The 23518-nt window shown below is 34.6% G+C and overlaps 1 protein-coding gene across 1 annotated transcript in view; it reads left to right on the plus strand.

Annotated features, from left to right (window-relative positions):
* The first annotated feature begins 1203 nt into the window (after nt 1-1203).
* FMN1 (formin 1) overlaps nt 1204-23518 on the plus strand; it is a 91836-nt gene continuing 69521 nt past the window's right edge. The window contains exons 1-2 of the mRNA XM_070931344.1: nt 1204-2766; nt 3784-3901. Coding sequence (XP_070787445.1) covers nt 1204-2766; nt 3784-3901 — 1681 coding nt within the window. The remainder of the gene's footprint in view (nt 2767-3783; nt 3902-23518) is intronic.

Below are 23518 nucleotides of genomic sequence, written 5' to 3' on the forward strand. Positions count from 1 at the left end.
CAAGGAAACATGGTAATTCATCCAATAAATTTTATATTTTAGGGGAAAAAAAATTACTGATAAATGTTAAGCAAGTAAGCTGAAAACCTGCTGCTCCTTGACCCACTTTACACTATTAAATTTTATGCCAGCAACACTACCTGTTCAGGATGCTTTCTTTCATAAAATGAATAAATAAGATCGATCACAAGTCCTTAACTGCAGAGGTATTCAGAATTCAAATAATTGTGTGTATAAAGTATATATGCAAATCCCCATGTGTACATTTGAAAAGACAGCGGAAATACATATTTCCAAATGTCCTGTTCTCTCAGAGTTAATGAATATTCTCTCTGTTTACTTTGCCCTCCCATATAACTTCTAATCCGTGGGTGTGGTGAAACTGGCTGATTAGTACCTGTTTGTGGGCCACAGTTTGCAGAGTTTGAAACACGGTAATATGAAACCAGTCCTCTTAGTTGATGTTCACTCGCTGCAAGCTACATTCCAGACCAAACCTGCACCAAAAGCGGAAGAGTGTTTTCTTTTTATTATTATTATTCAGCTTCAAGGGCAGTACAGTCAGTTAACTTCCACTCTTCAACATTTGGAATTCTCCAGAAGACAAGGCATGTTTTAGCAAAGAACTTCAAATAAATTCCAATCCATCAAGATTTTCCACAATTTCTGATACGTAGCCGCTCTGAAGATTCTGCTAAAGCAGCTTTTGACCACAGTGGGGATCTTTCTGAAATTTTCTGCTGACAGCTTTTTGTGACTCCTGAGCCGGCATAAGGAAATAGCAAACTGCAAGTACCAGTTGTTCAGTACTAACCTTTAACTCTATTTTCTAGAAAGTAAAAAGCTTCGGAATTCACCAAACTGTGCCTTGTGCTTTCAGTCGATTAGTTTGCAGATTTGCCTTGACAAAAAAAAAAAAGGCCTTTTGTGTAAAAAGTAAGTTGTGTTGCTGCTGAGAAAACGTGGCATGCAAAATGAGTGAAATCTTCCTATTTCTTCTGTACTAAAGTTGTAAGCGTTGGCAGGGATTTGCATTTCGTACCACTATGTTGTAGGAAAAACAGTGTATGATTTAGAGAAACAGCTTCCCTCCATAATGATTCAATTTACTTACTGAATGAAAAAAAACATTTCTTGGAAGCAATTATATAGACATAACTAATTCTTGTTCCAGGAATATATGTGTGTTTTGATTTGCCCAACATGGAAAAAAATAGTGATTGCAGTAAACTGCCTAATCCAGGGAAGGAGAAAGAGACTGAAGCAAGCCATGCTTTCTTAACTAAATTTTCTATGAAAGCCCTGTTTGGATTTAGAGATAAATTAGAACCAGGAACTTCAAAACAGCAAGTGGTTTTAAAAGGAGTTCATAATGTCAATGGGGATATTGATAGCCATGTAGACAAAGAAGATGAGAAGAACATAGTAAATGAAGAAGCTGATCTAAATACAGCTGATCTGCTTCCAGAAACGGTGCAGGAGGAAAGTACTGTTCAGGCTGTTCCAGAAGCTGACACAAGAGACATATTTGTTTTGAAGGCGGTCTCAGGAATGGATGATTGGGCTTCAAATGACCCTGCAGAAACCATTACTGGTGCTTCAAATGTGTGCAGAATTTATGCTGGAAACTTTGTTGATTCTGAAGATAATGACAGCATAGATAATACCTCTATAGACTATGCTTTTGTCTCAGATGATCATCAGGCTGATGTTTATGGGACAAGAGACTTGGAAACACAGCAAAGGGAGCAGAAGGAGCCGTCCCTCTCCGATTCCTATTCTAGCCACTCTCCTTTGTGTGAATTCAGCAAACAAGATTATAAGGATTCCATTCTTGTTCAGGGTACTTTGGCTCATACAAGTGACACAGAATTAGACAATGAGGCTACAGATCTAGACTCACATGGAAATGTAACAAACTACCCTGTGTTAAATTGTGCTGTATCATTGGAAGATAATTATCAAAATAAAGAAGACACAGAACTATATACAGAAATGGGTAGTACTATAGCAGGGGATAACACAGAGCCAATTCTACCAAGTTGCAAATGGCCGTCAAAAGAAATGGAGGATACAATACCAGAAATGTATTCAAGTTCAAAGGTTAGAACACCAATCAAGGAACCTATTGGTTCAATTGCTACAGCAAAAGATATTCAGGAAGCTGAAGAAGAGCAGGGATCTCTTTCAAGTAACTGCAGCGCTGATTCTCCTACAAAACCAGCTTTGAGTGAAAAGTCCTTTCAGCTCCCAGCCTTCTTTAGTGGATTACGTGTTCGAAAGAAAGGGTTGTCTGCAGATCCAGAGGAAACTATCACCGAAATCAAACAGAAAGACAGTGATCTAGCTATGCTCAAACTAAGACAGCCCGTTAAGAAGTCAAATCTTGCACCTGAGCCGGTAACCAAGAAGAAAATATCAGAGCCGAAAGGTTCTCCTACCTTTCTAGAACAGCTTTCTCAATTGTTAGGGCCTAAAACTGAGGAGAAAAGTATTGATGAAGTACTACTAGCATCTGGAGAGGTCCAAGAAAGGAAATCTTATGTGAGAGCGGATCCAAGTGAAGAAATGAAATCAAGTCCTGCAGAATCTGCACTGGATGCATTTAAAGCTTTATTTACACGTCCTCCCAAAAAAGAGACAACTGCTGACACTTCAGAATTAGAAGCAATAAAACGCAAAATGAAACATGAAAAGGAAACTTTGATGGCAATATTTGAGAGGTCTAAACCAAAATCCGGTGATGCAGCCACAGAAACAAAACCAGTAGGTTGATTGATTCTCTTGTGTGCTACATTTAGAATATAGTTGCAAAAGCCTGGAGTTTTTGATATTTAGGTTTCTTGAGTGGGAAGAATTAAAATAATGATAGTAACTTCTAATGCAGAAAATGTACCACCAAACTGAGGCTGCCCCCCATTTTATTTTTCTCAGCACAGTATTAGATTATCTTGATAAAAGTTGTGCATAAAAACAGTATTATATAAAATAGCAATGTACATTATACAAATATAGATTATAAATTAGTAGGCAAAATCTTGTATGGATGAATTGTCAGATTATATTTCATTTAGAGAGAGAGAGATGACAATTGAGAGGCTTATTTCCCTATAATTTATAGATTTGTGACTTACTCATTATTTTAATTTGTTTTTAAACAAATCAACAATTAGTCAACATATTGGTAGGCAAATACTCCTGGTAAAAACATTTAAAAATAATTTGTTTATATCTAATGCATTAACATTTTGCTTTTGTCCAAGAGATTTAAATCAGGATCATGATATATGTTACACTTTTATCTTTAAAAATAAACCTACAGGGTAATGTAAATTGATGATTATTATGCTACACAAATTAACACCATGGGTGTTAACAACCTGGACATTCATCTAGTTTGACACTGTCAATTTAATCTTGTGCCATTGTGTGTTGTCTATCATTTTCTATAGTTGGTAATCCCATGTTTGAAATGTATATAAAGATAACATGCTTACATGGGAGTGTTAAGTTACTGTGATACCTTATACAAAGAGGGAAAAATGCAGAAGATGATCCACTAGTAAAAAAATATAATATGATTAAATTCCACTTGAACCACATAAAAAGTCCCCAGATATGTGCAAGCTTTCATATTCCTCCTCTTCAGGTTAAAAGTACTGCAAAATAAAAATAGGAAAAGAAAAAAAAAGTGTATTTACAATAATTTATAAAGTTAATGTTGAATATTGTAATACATTTTTTTATAATACATTTTTCTGTGGTTTTGTTTTGTTTTATCAGGCTGATGTAATTCCTTCAGAACAGGATGACAAGACTCCAGGAAGACTCCAGACTGTCTGGCCCCCACCCAAAGCAAAGGATGAAGAAGAGAAAATAGGCTTAAAATATACAGAAGCAGGTAACTGAAAACAGGGATACATAGAATTAGTAATGATAGATTTCTTACATGAATGTTTACACAATATGCTTGAAAACAAAAGTTATTATATCATTTCCGGGCTACAGTTTCAAAGGTTGACGTAAGTAAATGATTTTGAGGTCAAATAGTTCTGTTCCTTATTACAATGCTTATCCCATAATAAGTTCCTCTTTCAAATAAATTTATAAACAAGAAATGCATTTTGTACATTTTTTGTAAGAATTACAAGGCTCAGATTAAAATACGTAAACATTTGCTGGAAGATTAATAGAAATAAGCAAAATGATTCAAAATCTTAAACACCATACATACAAAAGGCATATTTTTTAAAATGTTCTTCATTTTTTTCCCATATTGATCCTTTTTATTAGTTTAGAATATAAAATATAAAAATACAAATGCAAATAATAGGGGAGAGAGAAAAGAAGGAAAAAAGAAAGAAAAGATGTTGACTTCTGACTCCCTTTGGTGTAATAGAATAAGATAGTAACATCAAACTTCAACTTTTTACTTTTACCTAATAGTATAAACTAGCCATTTCTATAACAACAAATCTATCTAATCGGTAAAGCCCAAAATCAAAGTTTCATTTTTTTCCACCTCAAGCACAAAGTCCAGAAGTGGTTTCCAAGTACAAATAAAAGTAATTGTGTGTTTTTCTGTTATCAAAACAGTCAATTTAGCCATCTCTGATAATTCCATCAACTTTTGCAGCCATTCATCCATTGTGGGAATCGAAATGTCCTTCCATTTTTGTGTATAAAGTAATCTTGCTGCGGTCAACATATACAACATCAAAGTTCCAATTTTTTTCCCAAGTCTTTTTTCATTAAACCCCCGAAAGAAAAGTTTCTCTTTTATCTTTATATTCACTTTAAGAACCTTCTATATTAGAATATGAATTTCTTTGCTTTATCATATGTCCACCATAAATAATAAAAAGTCCTTTCTTTACATTTGCATTTCCAACAGTCATTTGAAATACATTTATAATTCTTGATAAAATGTCTGGTGTTAAATACCACATATACATCATATTATGAAATTTTTCTTTTAAATTGTAATTTAGTGTAAATTTTAAACCTTTTGTCCACGTATTCTCCCATTTTTCAGGCATTACATTAAATCTAAAGTTCCTTGCCTACTGAATCATACTATGCTTTATATATTCACTTTCCAAATTCAAATTCAATAACATTTTATAAACCTTAGCAATAACACGTTCATCACTACCACACAGTAGGATTTCCAATTCATTTTTAACAAAATCAAATTCATAACTCTTTTTGTCTAATTTAAACCTTTTTTTCAACTCTAAATATGTAAACCAGTGACAAACATGTCCTTCTGATTCTAGCTCTTCTTTACACTTGAGGATAGAGATCACCGAAATTAAAATATATTATTTTACCATAAGTCTATTCTGGGTTCTCTTCAGGTTGTATAAATCTTTTGCTTTTTAATATTCTAAAAAAATATAAATAGTGAAAACTGACTAAATTATAAAATTGCTTCATGAAAAAAGTACTAAAATGTTAACATCCTGAGTTATTAGACAATTAGGTGAGTGTATGTGATTGAATTTGTATAGGTGCCAATATGTGTATATTAACTGTATGTTACTGATAATGTGTGAAAAGCTGGCATTGTATAGAAAGACCTATAAAATGTGTCACATTTTTAGGCAAAAAATGATTTTTTTATTTTCATATGGTTTTTTTATTTTAATATTTTTATTTTAGTTTAATATGCTATAAACTTTCCTTTTGCATATAATACCTAGGCATTATGCAGAATGACAAGAACCATTTAGGCAAAGTATGAAAAGAGAGTCATGTAAAGGGTTACTGTTAGGGTTAACCCCTCTTTATTGAAAAGACATAGATAAAAATGAAAGAAGAAGTGCAAAATAAAGTACAGAACTTTCTTACTGAAAAAATAAATCAAGAGGAAAAAGACCAGCATTGTTGCAACAAGGAAAGCTAGAATGGCATTTTAGCAGAAATGTTTTATACTTTGCTGGTTTGCCTTTTGGCAATGCATAGAATGCCTAGGAAATGAAATATTAAGCATTTCATACATTGACATCACAGCTTTGACATTCTATAGAATTCCTAGACATTCTATAAAATGCCTAATTTCACATGTTGATGGTAACCTATATAAAACGTTATCATGGTCCGTGACAAGTGAGACATAATGAAAGACATAGGAACGTAACACAGAAAGCATTAAAACGTATATTTGCAAGGTTCTAAAATCAGGAGTTAATAGCTTTATGATATGTCACATATATATTAGAGTTTCTGAGCAATCCTTCTTAAATGTGATATATATGAGGATACTTTTTAAGGAAATCTTTTTCAAACCATAACCCCAAACTTTAAGAATCATGATGATGCTACTGAGAATCTCAGAAGGAATCTGTAGCATCCTGGGAAGCAGCTTTGACTCCCCCCCCCCAAAACAACTGTTTGATTGGGCTAGGAAAAAGAAACACTGTCACACTCCCTTGGGGAAAAGTTTTGATTATATAGAATGTGCTCTAAATGGCATTTTCACTGTTCGCTGCACATTTAACAAAAGAAGAGAGTTTAGAATGCATGGGGCTGCACTCAAAGATTCTCACCTAGTTTGAGAAATGCCAGAATTAGTCACACTTCAATAAGAAAGTAAAAAAATTATTCATGATGTCTTAATCCACCAATCTTCAGTGAAGGGCTAATACCTTATAATGTGGGCTGCTCTGGGTGGACGCAGTGTTCCAAAGACTTGAAATATTATTACTTATCTAACACATGCAGATTCTCATCACGGCTATTCATCGTTTTGAGCCTAAAACGTTAGCAACTTATTTACAGTCACTTTTGAATCAGCCATTTCCCTCCTAATGAGGGAATTTAGATTGGCTTCCAGGTGAACTTTTAATCCTAAATGACACAATCAAAATCATTAGCTGATTTTTATGCTATAATGACTTCTAGAGAATTCTCCCAGGCTATAGCTGTCACAGAACATTCTACTTACATAACAGTATAAGCACCGAGCTGAATCCAGCTCCTTTTCTGAAAATAGGATCATTTCCTTGGTTGACATCTGCTCAGGATATTTTCACCAGTAAAAAAGGAAACATTCATTAATACCCTTTTTCAACTTCTCCCACTATTGCACATAATCATGGGCATATTTTATCTGATTATGGGAGCATGGTGAGGTTTACAGAACAGAATAACAGAGTTGGAAGGAACCTTGGAGGTCTTCTAGTCCAACCCCCTGCTCAAGCCAGAAACCCTGTACCATTTCAGACAAATGATTATCTAATCTCTTCTTAAAACCCTCCAGTGTTGGAGCACCCACAATTTCTGGAGGCAAGTTGTTCCATTGATTAATTGTTATAACTGTCAGGAAATTTCTCCTTAGTTCTAGGTTGACTTTCTTCTTGAGTAGTTTCCATCTATTCCTTTGGAGAATATGTTGACCCCCTCTTATTTGTGGCAGCCCCTTAGATGTTGGAACACTGCTATCATGTCACCACTAGTCTTTCTTTTTATTGAACTAGACATACCCAATTCCTGCAACTGTTCTTCATCTGATTTAGCCTCCAGTCCCCTAATTATTTTTGTTGCTCTTCTCTGCACTCTTTCTAGAGTTGCAACACCTTTTTTATATCGTGGTGACCAAAACTGGATGAAATATTCCTATTGTGCTCTTATCAAGGCATTATAAAGTGGTGCTAACATTTCATGTGATCTTGATTCTATCCTTCTCTTAAGCAGCCTAGGACTGTGTTGGCTATTTTGGCAGCTACAGGACACTGCTGGCTCATATTTAAATGATTGTCCACTAGGGAGAATTGTCCACTAGATTTATAGGGTAGGGGAATATCAACAAAATTGCTGTGCCATCTCTTCTGCCAGTGGACCTCACCTTTGAATTCCATGGATATCCACTCAGGCAGATTTTGAATCTAATCCAATATTTGATTTATACTATATGCCTATTATCCTAACCCTAACTTCTTGACCTTGGCAACTTTAAGATGTGTGGACTTCAACACCCAGCGTTTCCCAGCCAGCTTGCTGAACTAGAGTTTTTTAAAAATCTCAGAAAAGAGATTCCTGACCTGTCTGTTCTGCGCAAAGAAATTACAGACATGACCATATATTTTGGAAAGCTTGATTGAAGAGCAACTTTCCCTTTTTATTGTAAAAAACTATGTAAAAATCATTAGAAATTTAGAAAATTGGAATTTAATGAGACATCTTATCAAATGTGTCTTACCTCACTACAAAATAAAAAAGGGCATAGGGATTGAGCATTTATCAGATTAACTGCTCTAATTCAGTACTGTCTGGTCATAAATTTGTACTCTCTAGACGGAAACATTTATGTACCACCTCAAATAGTGTTTTTCTGCTTATGGAAAGAGAAAATTGCATCTTTAAAATATTTATATAAAAATAGTATACAGGCAAAAAAGAGAGGTTCTTCGTTATATTATTTGTCAATATGTAAGTATTATATTTCATATTACAACCATTGCTTGTGGCTCTGACAATGTACTATGCTCAAAATGATGCTGTGCATTTCAATTGTACTGAGGTACTGTGTATCTAATTATTTACTAAAATGGCTTTCTGTCTTCCCACTCTGAACAATGGCAGTAATTTGAATTTTTTTCTGATACAAGTAGTATAAAAAGAGAACTTTGATTAGCTGACAGTGTTGGAAATAATCACAGTAAGACATAATTTATTTTATGTTTTTCATTTTAACTAGCATTTTCTGGTAAGTTTATATGTTTCATTTCCATTTCATCGCCTTTTACAGTTATTTAATCCTGCAGCAAAGTCATGCTGTTTCTATGGCACCTTAATTTCCATGGCAACAGACTGTGAAGCTATAAATACTATTTTTAATTTAGTGTGAGAAAAAGAAGTAAGGTTGTGAATGAAAACAAAACCAAAGTACCTTAACTGAAAATTGAAAATAATAGTATTTGTCATAAAAAAGCAGATTTCAGTTGTAATATTAATTGTGTTACAGTATCTAACAATATGTTTTAATTACAATAACCTGTTTTGGGTTCAAGTGATAGGTGATCTGGCATTTTGAGTGATTTCAAGTCACAAACTCACAAGTTTAGTTTTCCTTTTTTCATGACAAATGGAAGGTTTTGAAGACTTGCCCATTGTTTATTAATCTGCAGATTTTTGTACATTCCTGAGTAAAATTGTAAAAATCTTCATTCTTTTACTATTTTTGGAAATTATGTTTTAGCTGAGAAAAATAAAATCCTTCTAAAGAGAATTGAATCAGATGGTGCATTAATTTAACCGTATTTTTTCTCAATATGGTACTCTTAGGGATACTGGATACCAAATCCCATTCAAGCCAATTGGTGCATTGACTTGGGGATATGGAAGCTGTTGGTGAGGCTATTTTGGGAAACACTGAATTGCAAAATAGTACTAAATAATTGTACTATATGTGTTACAATGTCAATTTAAATTTATACTCTGTAAACTGCTTACTTTGGAAAAAGTAGATTTCTGTCAAAAAGGTTCTATTAAATTTAATTTACTTATTTATATAACCTATATAATATTATTTGAATATCCTTCATTGTCAAATACTGTATGTAACAAATATACTACCTTTTATAATTAAATCCATACAATGCTGAAAGTCCTTTTTTTTAACTCAAGAAACCACTCAAATGATAAACAAAAGCTAGCGAACCCTTTTGTGATATAGTTCTGGAACAATTGTCTCTTTCTAAATAAGATTTTCAGTTATTTATTTTACTATTTTTAAGAATAATCTAAAAGAAGGCATAGAATTTACATGTGTGCATCCTGTTATAAACCTTTGTGAATATTCTATGAGAAGATCCAGAATTAATTTAGATGATGTCATGAACTGAAGTAGCAATAACAGTATATCTGAACTATAATCTGCTGTCCGTATGTGTATCCTCCATGCTGAATGACAAACCAATCTTGTATATCGCTTTATAAATTGTATTTGTAGAACCCATGTGGACAATTACGTTCTAGTTGGATGCAGTGATCAATAATGGTTTGTACTAAATATAAAATAAAATATAAGTGAATCTTATTAAAAGAATAAAAGGGATATGGGTGGTTACGGCACATCCTATAATTCAAATAATGTTTGTATCTGAAATGACTCTTTAACAGGGAACTATGTTGTATGACACAAAGTAAACACTCCATTATTATCATTCCTTTGTTTAAGATGGGAAATGGGAGTGTGAAGCATACCAAAGGCATGTCTATTTAACTTTCTTCAATGTTTGCCAGTTGGGCGTAATTATTTGCTGGACTCTAATTTTGAATGTTTGGCCTTACAGCAGAATAACTACTCAGTTTTATCAATTGATCTGGCAGTGGATTAATTTTTCTCTAAGTCATGAGGCAGCCACATATTTACCAAAATAAAAAGAGGGATTATTTATGGGGCCTAATTAGTGTTGTCTATATGATAAATGAATAGGCATGAATGTGCTGTGTATGGACAAGGGAGCAAGTGCTTCATAGGTATTATGTGAATGTAAATATGGTTGAGCATTTACAGATAAATTAGGTAGAAACTCAGGAAAAGGTTTATTTTGACTGATTTGCATTTATGCAAAATTATCTTCCTGTATTTTTTTTTATGAAAAGTTCAGTATCTATAGGAATAACATGTTGCCTGAATTGTTTTTGTAATCTTTAAAAAATTAAACTGGAATAGCAAAGTGCCAAATTTACCAAACCTTGAACTTCCACAATCTCCAATACTAAAAATCATTGAACTATGCCCAACTGCCAGTAACTGCACCTTAGTTATTATTTGTTTTTGTTGTGAACCTTGTTTTGCTTTTGTTGTATTGGCTTGTTGAGACACTGGTCTCCAGCAATTTTTAATTTCAGAAAGTTTCCATCATCTGACTACTTCTGTTCCTGATTGTTATTAATATTGTATACTAATAGTGTATGTAGAAGACAGATTAGAAACTTTAAAGCAGTGTTTCTCAACTTCAGCAAGTTTAAGATGCATGGATTTCAACTCCCAGAATTCCCCAGCCAGCAATGAATTCCACTTGCTGATTTTGAGAAATACTGCTTTAGACTGTTGGAAGTGCAGAGTTCCATTGCTATCTGCAAGTATGTGTAGTTGTTTGAAACCTTTTAATTTAATTGAACCTTTGCCAATTCAGTGGCTGGTGTTGATTTTTAGAAAGTTTATATGGACTTAATATGGCATACCTAGGGTTATTTGGACTTGGAGGGGAAATAAGGTCAGCTCTGGTTAGTGTTTGGATGAGAAACTATGAGAAAATATCAGAGCTATAATCTAGACAGGGAAGTTGTAAATTCATCTAGAAGGCAACAGGAAACAATTTCTGTATTATATAGCATATAGACTTCTTTATTGGCCAAGTGTGAATGGACACACAAGGAATTTGTTTTGGTGCATATGCTCTCAGTGTACATAAAAGAAAAGATACGTTCATCAAGAATCATAAGGTGCAACACTTAATGATAGTCATAGGGTACAAATAAGCAATCAAATCATATTAGGAAACAGTCAATATAAATTGTAAGGATACAAGCAACAAGGTTACAGTCATACAGTCATAAGTGGGAGGTGATGGGAGATAGGAATGATGAGAAGATTAATGGTAGTGTAGACTTAGTAAATAGTTTTACAGTTGAGGGAATTATTTGTTTAGCAGAGTGAAAAAATGTTCTTGTGTCTAGTTGTTCTGGTGTGCAGTGCTATATAGCGTCATTTTGAGGGTAGGAGTTGAAACAGTTTATGTCCAGGATGTAATCCAATAATGGATATGCTTGACTCAAAGGAGACCTTGACATAAATGAATGAATAGATAGATATGAGAGAGGGGTGGGGGAGATAGGTAGATAGACTGTAGCTCATGGAAGAGTAAATTTCCCTACCATGCCAAGATAGGGAAATATCCTGTGCAAGAAGAGCAACAAAGATGATTAGGCTAAAACATATAAAGAACAGTTTCTGGAATTGGGTATATCTTGTTTAATAAAAAGAAGGACTAGGGATGACATGATAGCAGTGTTCCAATATCTCAGGGGCTGCCACAAAGAGGAAAGAGCGAAGCTATTCTCCAAAACACCTGAGGGTAGGACAAAAAGCAATGGATGAAAAATAATCAAGGAGAGAAGCAACCTAGAACTAAGGAGAAAGTTAGAACAATTAATCAATGGAACGACTTGCCTCCAGAAGTTGTGAATGCTCCAACACTGGAGATTTTTAAGAAGAGATTGGACAACCATTTATCTGAAATAGTATAGGGTTTCCTACCTGAGCAGGGGGTTGGAGTAGAACATCTCTAAGGTCTCTTCCAAGTCTGTTACTCTGTTCTGTTCTAAATATATGTATCAGTTGCCAAATAAAAGCCTTCTCTATAGCTCTTAAAGTATTTTCCAGAGGTTCACCTAGCTTCTTGGAAATATATTTCAGAACTAAAATACTGTGTTTCATTGAGGAATATATAAGAACACAGAATGTAATAATATTTGATTGGAAAATATGTAGGAGACATGGAACATTAATCTGTTAGTGTAATCCAGATAAATTAATATTTTCTAGGTTACAGAAGCTGTATTTTTGAAGATGCAGTCAGAATGGATTCCTCAGCCTTTCTACCTGAGAATCTTATACAGCATATCAGAGGGATTGAACCTGGGCTTTTGATGTATGCAAAGATGACATGTAACTGTGAAACAGAACTAGGATATAATTATGGTCACAATATCATCAGTACATTACAAAATTGAAAATATGAGTTTTATTTTACAAAAATCTGATTCAGTACAGTACCGTTGGATGCACTTCCAGTGGAAAATCTTTCAACTGCCACCATGAAAACCAAAATATTTATTTTTCAATCTACTTTTCCTTTTCTTGATTTCATGAAATCCTAATATGACAGAGTTTTTATCACCTTTTTATTGACCTGTTTGCTGCATTACAGTTACTTGATATTAGAATGCATAGTTTGGGAGAGTAAGGTGCAGTCATTCTACCAACGTTTCTTAAAATGTTTACATTTGTGTAAAGAGTCTGTCTGTTGTTGGTCTATATTTTATGTATATATTAAAACGTCTGTTCTGGAAATGATACTGAATTTACCATGACCATTTTATTTTTTTTTTGCTCATACTCAATAGTTCTAAAGATAATCACAAATTGTGTACATCACAGATTAATCTAGAATGCTAGGATTGCTAATTCTAGAACAGTTGGAAGCATTTTCAATTGCCTGGATTAAATGATAAATCAATATATTCTGGTTACAGTAACTATGTGTTGTGTTGTAGTTAGTTTTTCCATCACTTTCAACATATCATTTGTATTCTCTGTCAGTAATTACTACTTTGAGTTGTTGTAACATGATGCTTGTGTCATGAGTGATAGTAGTTGGCCACCTTCTCGTCTGTCAGCTTTTTACTGCCTTCAAAGTTGCAAATGATTTATTCAAATACATTTAAAGTATTCCTAAATCGATCTTTTCTATGCCTGTATTCTGACTTTCACTTAAGCCTTTTGCATTTGTTAGAAGAAAAAAAATGTTCCAAAATGTTGGGCATTGTACCATGTACAGTTCACCTTTGTTGATGCACCTTTGTTGATTTGCAAAGCAAAATTTTATCAAAGCTTTAGAAATAATATAGTGCATTATTCACTATATTATTATTCATTATTCATTATAATTCACTTCAATGTTTTTAACCATGCAGTTCGATTTTAACAAAGCATAAACTACTGACATCTAGTGGCTAAATCAGAAACTTGAGGAATATTGAAAATATATCTAATATCTTCAATATGAAGATAAATGTGAAAATTAAACTGAAATGAGAAGATATTTTAAAACTTTTCCCTTGCCATCACTTTTTCTGTTAAAAATTGTTTTTTCATTTGATTTTCTCCCTAAGAAAAAAGTTCCTAGGTCTATAAATTTTTTAAGCTTGTATTATTATAAATATTTTTTTTAATTGAAAAAGTTTTCAAATACAAGTTTTTCCCCCTTTTTCCTCCCCCTCCTCCCTAACCCCCCCTCACCACCCTCCCTGTGACTTCTTCTTCACAACAATAACCTAATTCATAACTAATTACATAATATTTTACCATTCCCTTACTCCCTCCTCTAAATACTGACCCTTAGCATAATATTATTATAACTCCCATTTTAGCAATAATCTGCCCTTTTTCTCCTCCGCCAAACTTATATCTATATATTATTACAACAACATTTCCTACTTTAACATTTAATCTTTTATATATATTAATATAACATTTCAAAGCAGCCTTATCCCTACATCCAAGTTTAATCATTTATTCAATTCTATCCAATTCCTCCACTCCCCTAAATATATCACTTAAAAATCCCTTTACTTAAACTAATCAGTCAATAAACTAACCTATTTCCACCCAGTTTCCTACAAAGTTACCATGCACTACAATTCTAAATATAATCCACTGCCCACTCTGCTAAAATATATATATATCTATGTATACATTCCATTATATAAAAAGAAAAAAGACAATGACTTTAAATTTATAATCCATATAATATCTTCTGTAATGTCTTTCCACTGGATTGTTAAATCCATCGTCCATAATAGGGTAACATAGCATCCTGGTGCAACAGTTTGTTCAAAATCTTCAATCATCTTCTGCCCCCATCAGTAATGAATATCCTCATATATATATAAAAGTAAAAACAACCACCCGAGTGACATTATAATTATATTCCATATAGTTGTAATTGTGGCTTTCATCAGGATTATTAATTCCCATCATCCTAGTGGGTAACAACCAGATCTTCTGCATGCCCCAGCGTGACTCTCTTGCCTTATAACTCGAAATAGTTATAATATATTTATCGGTAAAGGAAATCCAAAGTAGATAATTCAAATCCAACAATGTAAGGCTCTTTTCACATCCCAAAATCACGGCATTGCAGAGGTCTGCCACTGTCCTCAAGATGATATTAAGCAATAGTTCGCCTCCACTATCTTTTCACATATTCATTCTTTTTTTTTAAAGTCCCTGGCTTCACTGTTGCTTGATTTAGAAACTACTATTTCTATGAGATCTGTTTCTTTTTTTCTTTTTCTTTTGTGGGTTTAATTTCCATCCTGGTTTCCTTCCTACAAGTTGTGTATCAACTGTTCGATTTTCATTCTGTTTTATAAGTTGATCTTGTTGGTTTTGTTTTGATATCTCATATTTCTTTTCTATCAGTTGTATGTCAACTGGTTGGTTTACGTACTTGTCTGTAACTTGATGATTCATCACATTGGAGTCGAATGACACTGCTCTCATATTTATAGACAATCCAGCTGGGGTATCCAAAGAATCCAAAGACAATTTATCTACCACAGCCTCTGTGATTTGATATTTTCCCTTTGTTTCCAACTCCTTTTGCTTGTCCTGTATTATGCCTAAAGATGTTAAATTCATTTTCAAAATTTTTTGATAAAATTCTCCCGCTTTTTCAACAGTATTCAGTTGGTATCTTTCTCCTTGATATCTCAATATTAAACCAATTGGAACATCCCACCTAAATAGGATATTTCTTTTTTTTAACTCAGTCACTAGAAAACCAAATTTCTTCCTCTCCGTTAACATCTTAGGCGGGAGCTCTTTAAAAATCCAGATCTTTCTTCCATAAAATTGCAAAGTAGAGTTAAAGGAATTCTGCACAATATTATTCCTAATTTCTTTATCCGTAAAATAAATCACCACATCTCTAGGCAATTGCCTTTGCTTTGCAAACCAGGAGTTTATTCTATAAATTCTGTCAATCCTGCAAAACACTTCGTCAGGTTGAACCTTTAAAATCCCAGCCAGAATCTCAGAAGATATTTTCCTTAAATCATCTCTGTTATTTTCCTGCAGACCTCTCAGTCTAATTGCATATTCTGTAAAATTATGTTGGATCATTAAAACTTCTCTTTCAATCCTCTGTTGTACATTTTCTTCATTACCAGTCTTTTGATCAGCCTCCATTTTAGGTTTGTCTTCTAAACTATTATCCTGAATGTTTGTCAAATCCTTTTTAATTTTTTGGATCTTGTCATCCAAATTATCCTCAGTTTCTTTCATTTTAGACTCTAATAATTTAGTATTTGCACCCAGCTGAATCATAAAGTCTGCTAAACCGTTAGCCGTTTTTAAAATCTTTCGATCCAAGAAGTCAAACTTAGATTTCACCAATTCACCAATTTCTTTAATTTCCTGCTTAAATTTTTCAAGTTGCTGATTCACAATCTCATCCCTTCTTACAATCTCCTCTAGGAAAAATTCTATTATATTAAAATCAGGTTTCTGAGACTGGAGAGTTAGAACTTGTTCACATAATTTGTTAATGGGGGAATCCCCCCCCACTGCCTGTTTGTCTAACTTTATAGGTCTCAGTGCCATTTTTCCACCCAGACAAGATTTACTAGAAAAGAGAAAAAAAGCTTTTTTTCCCAACCAAGATCAATATCAGATCTCCAGGAGAAAAAGAAAAAAACAAAACAAAAAACACGAGAGTGAGGTTTTGCCTTCAATTGCAACCAGAAGTATTCATTCCGCTACTTTGTAATAGAAAACGGAAGGACTTTCCCTTTCAGCCTCTCTTCAAGCCGCGGCAGTCGCCATTTTAAAAATCTTTTTTCCTTTCCCTTCTTAAGTAGCTTCAGTAACTTTTATAAAATAAGTAAAATACTTGCACTTCAGGATCAGAGGTCCAGCTCACGTCTTCTTTAATTAATTTATCAAATTAGCAGGCTTGCTTTTGCCACCTAGCTCTGCATGTAGCAGAGATCTCCCAAAGCCCGGAGCATCGGCTGGGGATATGGGGAGTCTCTTCCGCTCCGTCCCAAAAGTAAATAAAAAACCTTTGGGATTAGGCAGAGAGCTCTACCCACCCCAGCCGGCTCTATCTCCGTTTCCTCATGGAAACGGAGTTTTTTCGAGCCGCCATTCCGCTGTAAAGGCGGCTCTTACAGGCAGTGGGTTTGACGATCCCGAAGGAGCGTCTGGCAGCAACAAACAGCAAACCGGAAGTCCAGGTATATTTGTGTGGTTACTGGTGGTTAGTGAGGTCCAGTTCATTATTTTCTTTTAAGGTGCTGTCTGTTTCTAGATGCCATTTCTTTTGTATTACATTTTTTGGTTTATTAATATTGTTGTGAATTTTACATTTTATTCACCAGCTAGGATTACTTTGGTGAAAAGTCTGGCTATATAAATAGAAAATAAAGAAAGAAGGCCTCTTCAGATGTTTTTGCCTCTCCAAATACAGTATTTTACTTAGAAACTGTGGTAAGGCAGAGTAACTGTGGTAAATGGAAACATTTTATAAAAGGATAGCACTGTACCTTTAAAACAAAGACATATTGAGAAATGTTCTCAGTCTCTCTCTGTTCATCCCCTACTTCCAAGTGTTGCATTGGCTGCCCCTGCTGTCTATGTTTAAAAAAAACTACTTATTTTTTCAAGGCCCAGCAATGCAGACTTCTTTCAGTGCTAAGCTTTGAGCATTGCGTGCTGTAGATATTAGTACTTTCCTACAAGACTTCTTAATACTTGCTGTACTGATGACTTTATGGCTGCTGGGCTTTCTCCAAAATTAGCAGTTTTCAGTGCTGGTAAGTGAGGAGGAAACAGACAAGCGGGTGGAGGAGCAGGTTTTACCTCCTCAATCTAGCAGCCTCGGCTACACTGATATCATGGGAGGGTGTGTCAGCTTGTGTGTTTACAGGTAAATATGGTGAAAATGCCTGTGTAGAGCCGCTGTTGCATCTTTCCGCACTACTATGATGTGTGAGCTAGGGTGTTTGACTAATACTAGGGAGATCCAGTCTCAACTTCACCCAAAGTCATGAAACCTCAATGAGTGACTTTTGGGCAATCATTCTCTCTCAGTTCAACATCCTTCACAAGGTTGTTGTGGTAGGAAAGGGCACTATTTATTTTAGTTATTAATCAGAGTTGTCTGGCCACCCATCTCACGGAAAGTGACTTTGTATCCTGTCTTGAGATCCTGATGGAATTAGGAGGAATAATTCTAAGTAGCAAGCAAGTACTGGCAGCCTGTGGGTCCCAAAAGGTTCCCCACCCTTGTTGTAAAGAGCCACTTCCTTTGTTTTAACAGCTGTGTGTTGTGGAAGGAGTTCCTCTTCTAGCTCTGCCCTCCACCAGTGAAACTCTTAGGGAGGTGGAAGAAGAACTCTGCTTTATCTGGTTCCCCTGAGGAGGAGGTTTTACTGTATAGAGGTGCTCAAGATGATAAAAGGACTGACAATGAAATCCCATTTCCTCCTTCATACAGCTATGAAGCATGAACCATAATGGTAACCGTGTTGGCAAAATTCAAAATCCAGATCATAAGTTCTTAATTAAGTCAGTCAAGATTTAATAATAACAACTCTATAAACTTTTGAACATCTGTAAGGTATACCACACTATGAAATTGCGGTTCTCATTTCCAAAATTGCTGTAAAACAGATTTTTCAGTGAGGTTCTGTACTGTAACCCTCATGTTTCTTTGCAGAATCCTGCAGCCAATCCTTGCCTATATATAGATTGGTTTATAATATAATGCCCTGGTCTGTCTTCTCTTCTGTTAATCTAATTTACAAGAAGGATTGAAGTACTTGTTTTGAAGGATTTCTCATGAATATTTCCAGCCTGCTTGAAATGTAATAATCCTGAATAATATACTTATCAAAGGCAAATATATTCGCACAGTTTCTTGTTTATCTGAGCTTAGCTGTTATTTAATGTGCAACAAATACTGAGCTTCTGCTGTCTTATCTAAAAACAAATATTAGTCTTCATCTTAAATCAGATTAAAAAAGGTATTTTTGTCCTATAACACAATTTTATTTCTAAAGGATTCTCTCCAATATTTACATCTTATAAAGATCTAAAATGAGTATGCACTTTCAGCAGAATTGCCAGCAATAAAATCGGCTTAAATTCTAACTCAGCCAATTAAACAAACTCATGAGCGTTTCTTTTGATTGGCATAATGGCATTTGGAGAACTGTCATCACAAGTAGCCTCAGCTCTTGAATCAATCCCTCATCCAAGTACCTTCTGGACCAACCACTTGAACATTGGTGCCTTCTCAGCAAGTTTCTTAATGGCACAAGCAACAGCAGAAGCTCAATCTGTGCTTTTTCTAATTTATTTATTTATTTATTTTTGCCCAAATTGCAATTAGTGCAGCATTCTTCTAGGACAGTGATGGCTAAACTTTTTGCCATCACGTGCCAAAAGCGGGGGGAGTGCGGGGGGATTACGTGCATGCACCCATAATTCAATGCCCCCCTGTGCCCCGCACATGTGCACGTGAGCCTCCACCCCCTGCACTCCCCCCACTTTTGGCACGCGACAGCAAAAAGATTACTGGTGGGCCCAGTAGGCCCGTTTTTCGCCAGAGGGTTTCTTGGAGCCTGGGGAGGGCGAAAATGGACTCCCCCACCCCCCCTAGAGGCCAGAAATGCCCCATTTCCTGACTTCCGGTGGGCCCAGAAGGCCCAAAAATCAGCTGGCCGGCATGCGCATGTGCACTAGAGCTGAGCTAGGGCAACGCTCGCATGCCCACAGATATGGCTCTGCGTGCCACCTGTGGCACACGTGCCATAGGTTCGCCATCACAGTTCTAGGACATCTTTCCAGTCCAGTAACCTTACAGTAACTTTACTAATATGGTCAGAAAGTTTTGTATGACCTGGTATTCAGTTGTCCAATTCTATCAGTTGCTGATAGAGTCTTAAATCCAACACTTTTAGCAGCAGTTCAGTGTTATTGGTGTTCCTTGCTTTTATCTTACGTTTCAGCTTTCATGCTGGTCTGTTGGATTGAAATAGAAGCACTTTGTATAAGAGAATGACTAATTGTTTCAATTTAATTACCATAAAAAAACATATTAAGGCTATTTTTTTTAAATTTTACTCTTCAGCTCACTTGATATCTCTTAAGGAGACACAACTGGGTTGATAGAAGATATAATCCATTGGTTTTGTCTGTGCCAAGCTGATGTTACATAAAGGCAATGTCTATCTGATGTGAGGGCCATGTATATGAATTGTATAAAAAACATATTTAATTGATCTAGGACAATAATAGGCCTGCTAGATAAAAAATGTGTGTCCAAGTTATTATTTTTAAGTAAAAAATTAACAAAAGTGGGTGAGAGGGTGTGTCTTTGATGACAATAAGATGTAACAGATTGCTTAAAGTTTTTTTCCTTGCCCTTTTGTGAGAAAAAAAATCTAATTGAAATAAACAGTAGATATCAGCAGTTCATTACTGCAATGGGCATAGATTTATTTTTTCACTCTTGGATACATTTAATTTGGCTACTCACCTAATATATGTAGTTTAATATAAGAACTATACATGAGAGAAGAAGAAATTTCAGGGTATTTGAAGTTACATTTATCTTATAATCAGGAAGTGACGTTTTGTTTTGTGTTTTGTTTTGTTTCGTTTCGTTTCGCTTCATTTCAGGGAGGGAGTTATATGTTTGCATAGATCAGAATGCCTTGGGGATTTTTTAGGAATTTTTTTTCACTTTCATTTTTTTCATTTTCAAAAAAAATGCTAAAACTGTATACTCTGGAAATACCACAATAGTCTTATTACTTTTATAAGATGAGATGACAGAAAAAAGGAAGCAAATTTTCCTGTCTTTCTTTGACATAATGTACACCATTTATCTTATTATGTGCATATATACCCGTTCTAATATATACAATATAGCTCTTTTAGCATTTGCTTGCTTAATTGTTCATATTATCTATTTGTTGTTTTGCTTCTTTGTTGCCCTTTGTCTTGTTTTATCCCTTTAATAAGAATCAATAAAATCAGGAGTTTTAGCTACCCTTTAAAAACTATATTTCTCTTAATAGTGCCTTGTGTTCCTTATGGCCCTGACCCTACAATCTCATAATCGTCTGTTTTCACAACAGTGTCGCCTGCTTAGGGTTGAGAGGTTGTGGGCCAAGCTGCAGAGTCAAAAAAAATTGCTGTGGGAATTAGTTCTGCTTCAACCCAAATTGCTTCAATGGAACTCTCAGTCAGACGCTATCTTGGCTCCTCATTCCTTGACATCTTTCCTTCTTTTCTTTGGAGCAGAAGGAGGAAGAAGGAGAAGGAGAATCCTTGGCAAACATGACAAAATCTGTATGATACATCCACAGAGTAGTTAAAGAGTTAGGTAATCCATGGGTCCGTCCTCCCATCCCTCTGATTCAAGAGCTAAATGAATTTGTAGCTGCCAATTATACTTTTTTTTTTCAACAAAACCTTAGTCAATTCTACAACAACGTCTAGGAAACTGATTTGGCTTTCCAGTAGCCAACTTTAGGACATGGTGGTAAGGGGAGAGGAAATCAGTTAAAATCTGTAATTTCCACAATCATATTGACTTCTGGATCACAGTTCTATCTATAAATTTTAATAGCCCTCCATTCATGAAGAAAGCACCTCAAGAACCAGCCTCTTATGCATAGTAATAGACATGATATTCAAGAGATAGAAGATGTCAAATTTCACTTTTGTATCACAAGTTCATATTAATCTCATAGAAATATATTCTTCACTTGGATAAAAGCCAGTTGTAGAAAAAAAGTTCCTTTAGGTCAACATGAATTTATGACAATATGTACAAACTTTGACAGAGAAGGAAGAATACACCTTTCTCAAATAAGACTGAGGAGGAAATGATAACATTTATTAGTACTTGGGATAACAAAATGTTTATTGTTCTTCTTTAACAATATATATATACATACACACACACATACATACACACATGCTTCATAGTTTTATTTTCTTTAGAGAAAATATGGCAGTTTTGTCTAATTCTGTTTTGTCTATGATCATTTGATGTGGGAATACTAGTACACAATTTTGTACTGTACACAATTTTACCTTATTTAATTGAATTTGCTGTGAATTTTTATTTATTATTGCTAGGTCTTTCAGTAATCTAGCCACTATGACTCCAATATAATTTATCGAATAAGTATATTGAATTTAGATTAAATAGCAACCAATTTATTAAAGTTAATAGCTATATTTAGGGAAATGCTATTTTAGAGTGTTTCTGAGTTATCGAAGTGAGAAAGTGGGACCTTCATATATAGCTATCAAGGTTATGATAGAATATCTCAGATGGTCACCAAGAGACAATTCCATGTGCATTATTTCATAAGTATTTTTTGATTATCATATGTGTGTATCAGTGGTGGGTTGCCTCTAGTTCGCATCGGTTCTATAGTAGAACTGGCGGGAGGCCCCACCCACTGACCCTGATGTCATGAACATGTTTCTGCGCATGTGCAGAAGAACGCGTGAGCAAGTAAAACGAGCATGTGCGCATGGCCCCGTTGCGAACCGGTAGTAAAGGTAAATAGAACCCACCCCTGGTGTGTATAGATTAACTGTCACTTACGTTCTTTTTCTCCCATTTCTTTCACCATCCTAATATCATCTTAAGTTTTTCTTTTCATAAGATACCTTTTCTAACTCCCCTACTACAGGTTAGGAGTTATAGAATGTATGTATATATCAATACACTTTCCATTCCATATTGCCTTTTTGTGTTTTACAAACCATTGTTTAGTTTTGTTTGTACAATATACAGCAAGAACAGCAGACTGTTCTATTACTAAAATATCATTACAGTAGCAATGTAGTAATAACAAAGAACGTTGCTAACATTGTAAATATATATACATAATTCCTCCCTCTTCCTATGTTTCAGCTCTGATACATTTTCTGGATTATTTTTAAGAATTCCTATGTCAGGAAGTGTGTGAGCACTAAAGAATCAGTCACTCACTAACCACAATATTCATCCTCACATCCACAAGAGTCCACACATTGTGCTGACTTGAGACTAAGCTAACAGTTTTGTGGGAGGTCGGAACAGAGTTGGAGTCATTCAGTGCCTGTCTGCATTTTTAAGATACTCTATTTGAAGTAGCTTTTCTGAATACCTTTATAAGTGTCTCAGTAACCCAGCACACAGAGATACCATTCCACTAAGTTCTACTAATGATGCTACATGCTAACCCATATATTCATTTTTTGCTTACTTTCTAGACATAGTGAGTTATGGAAAAGATAAAAATGCTTATACCAGTATTACCCTAGAAGCCATGACATATACTTTTCTCTCTCTTTTTTTGTCATTTTTAACTGTTTTCTTATAAAACCTTTACGTTTTCTTCTTTTTGAAAATGTATGTAACATCATCACTATAATGTTTGTGTTTTGCTATTTTTTGTTATTACCTAATTGAACAGCAATAAAATATAAATAAAAATATTACCCTAACAGCCATTAATACAAAGTGAAAAGCAAAACAATTTATTTTGGCAAAATGTAAGCAACTTGTGCTTCAATATATTTTACAGTTTCCACTTTATCGTTTACTGCATTGCAGCCAGGAAAAACTGCATGATATCAGATCTGGTAGCTCCTTTGATATTTGTGCTGGCATCTCAGGAACCTTTGTAACATTGGTCTGAC

This window comes from Pituophis catenifer, unplaced genomic scaffold (assembly GCF_029215685.1).
Source record: "Pituophis catenifer annectens isolate HBS135680 unplaced genomic scaffold, rPitCat1.0.hap2 SCAF_1, whole genome shotgun sequence".
NCBI lineage: Eukaryota > Metazoa > Chordata > Lepidosauria > Squamata > Colubridae > Pituophis > Pituophis catenifer.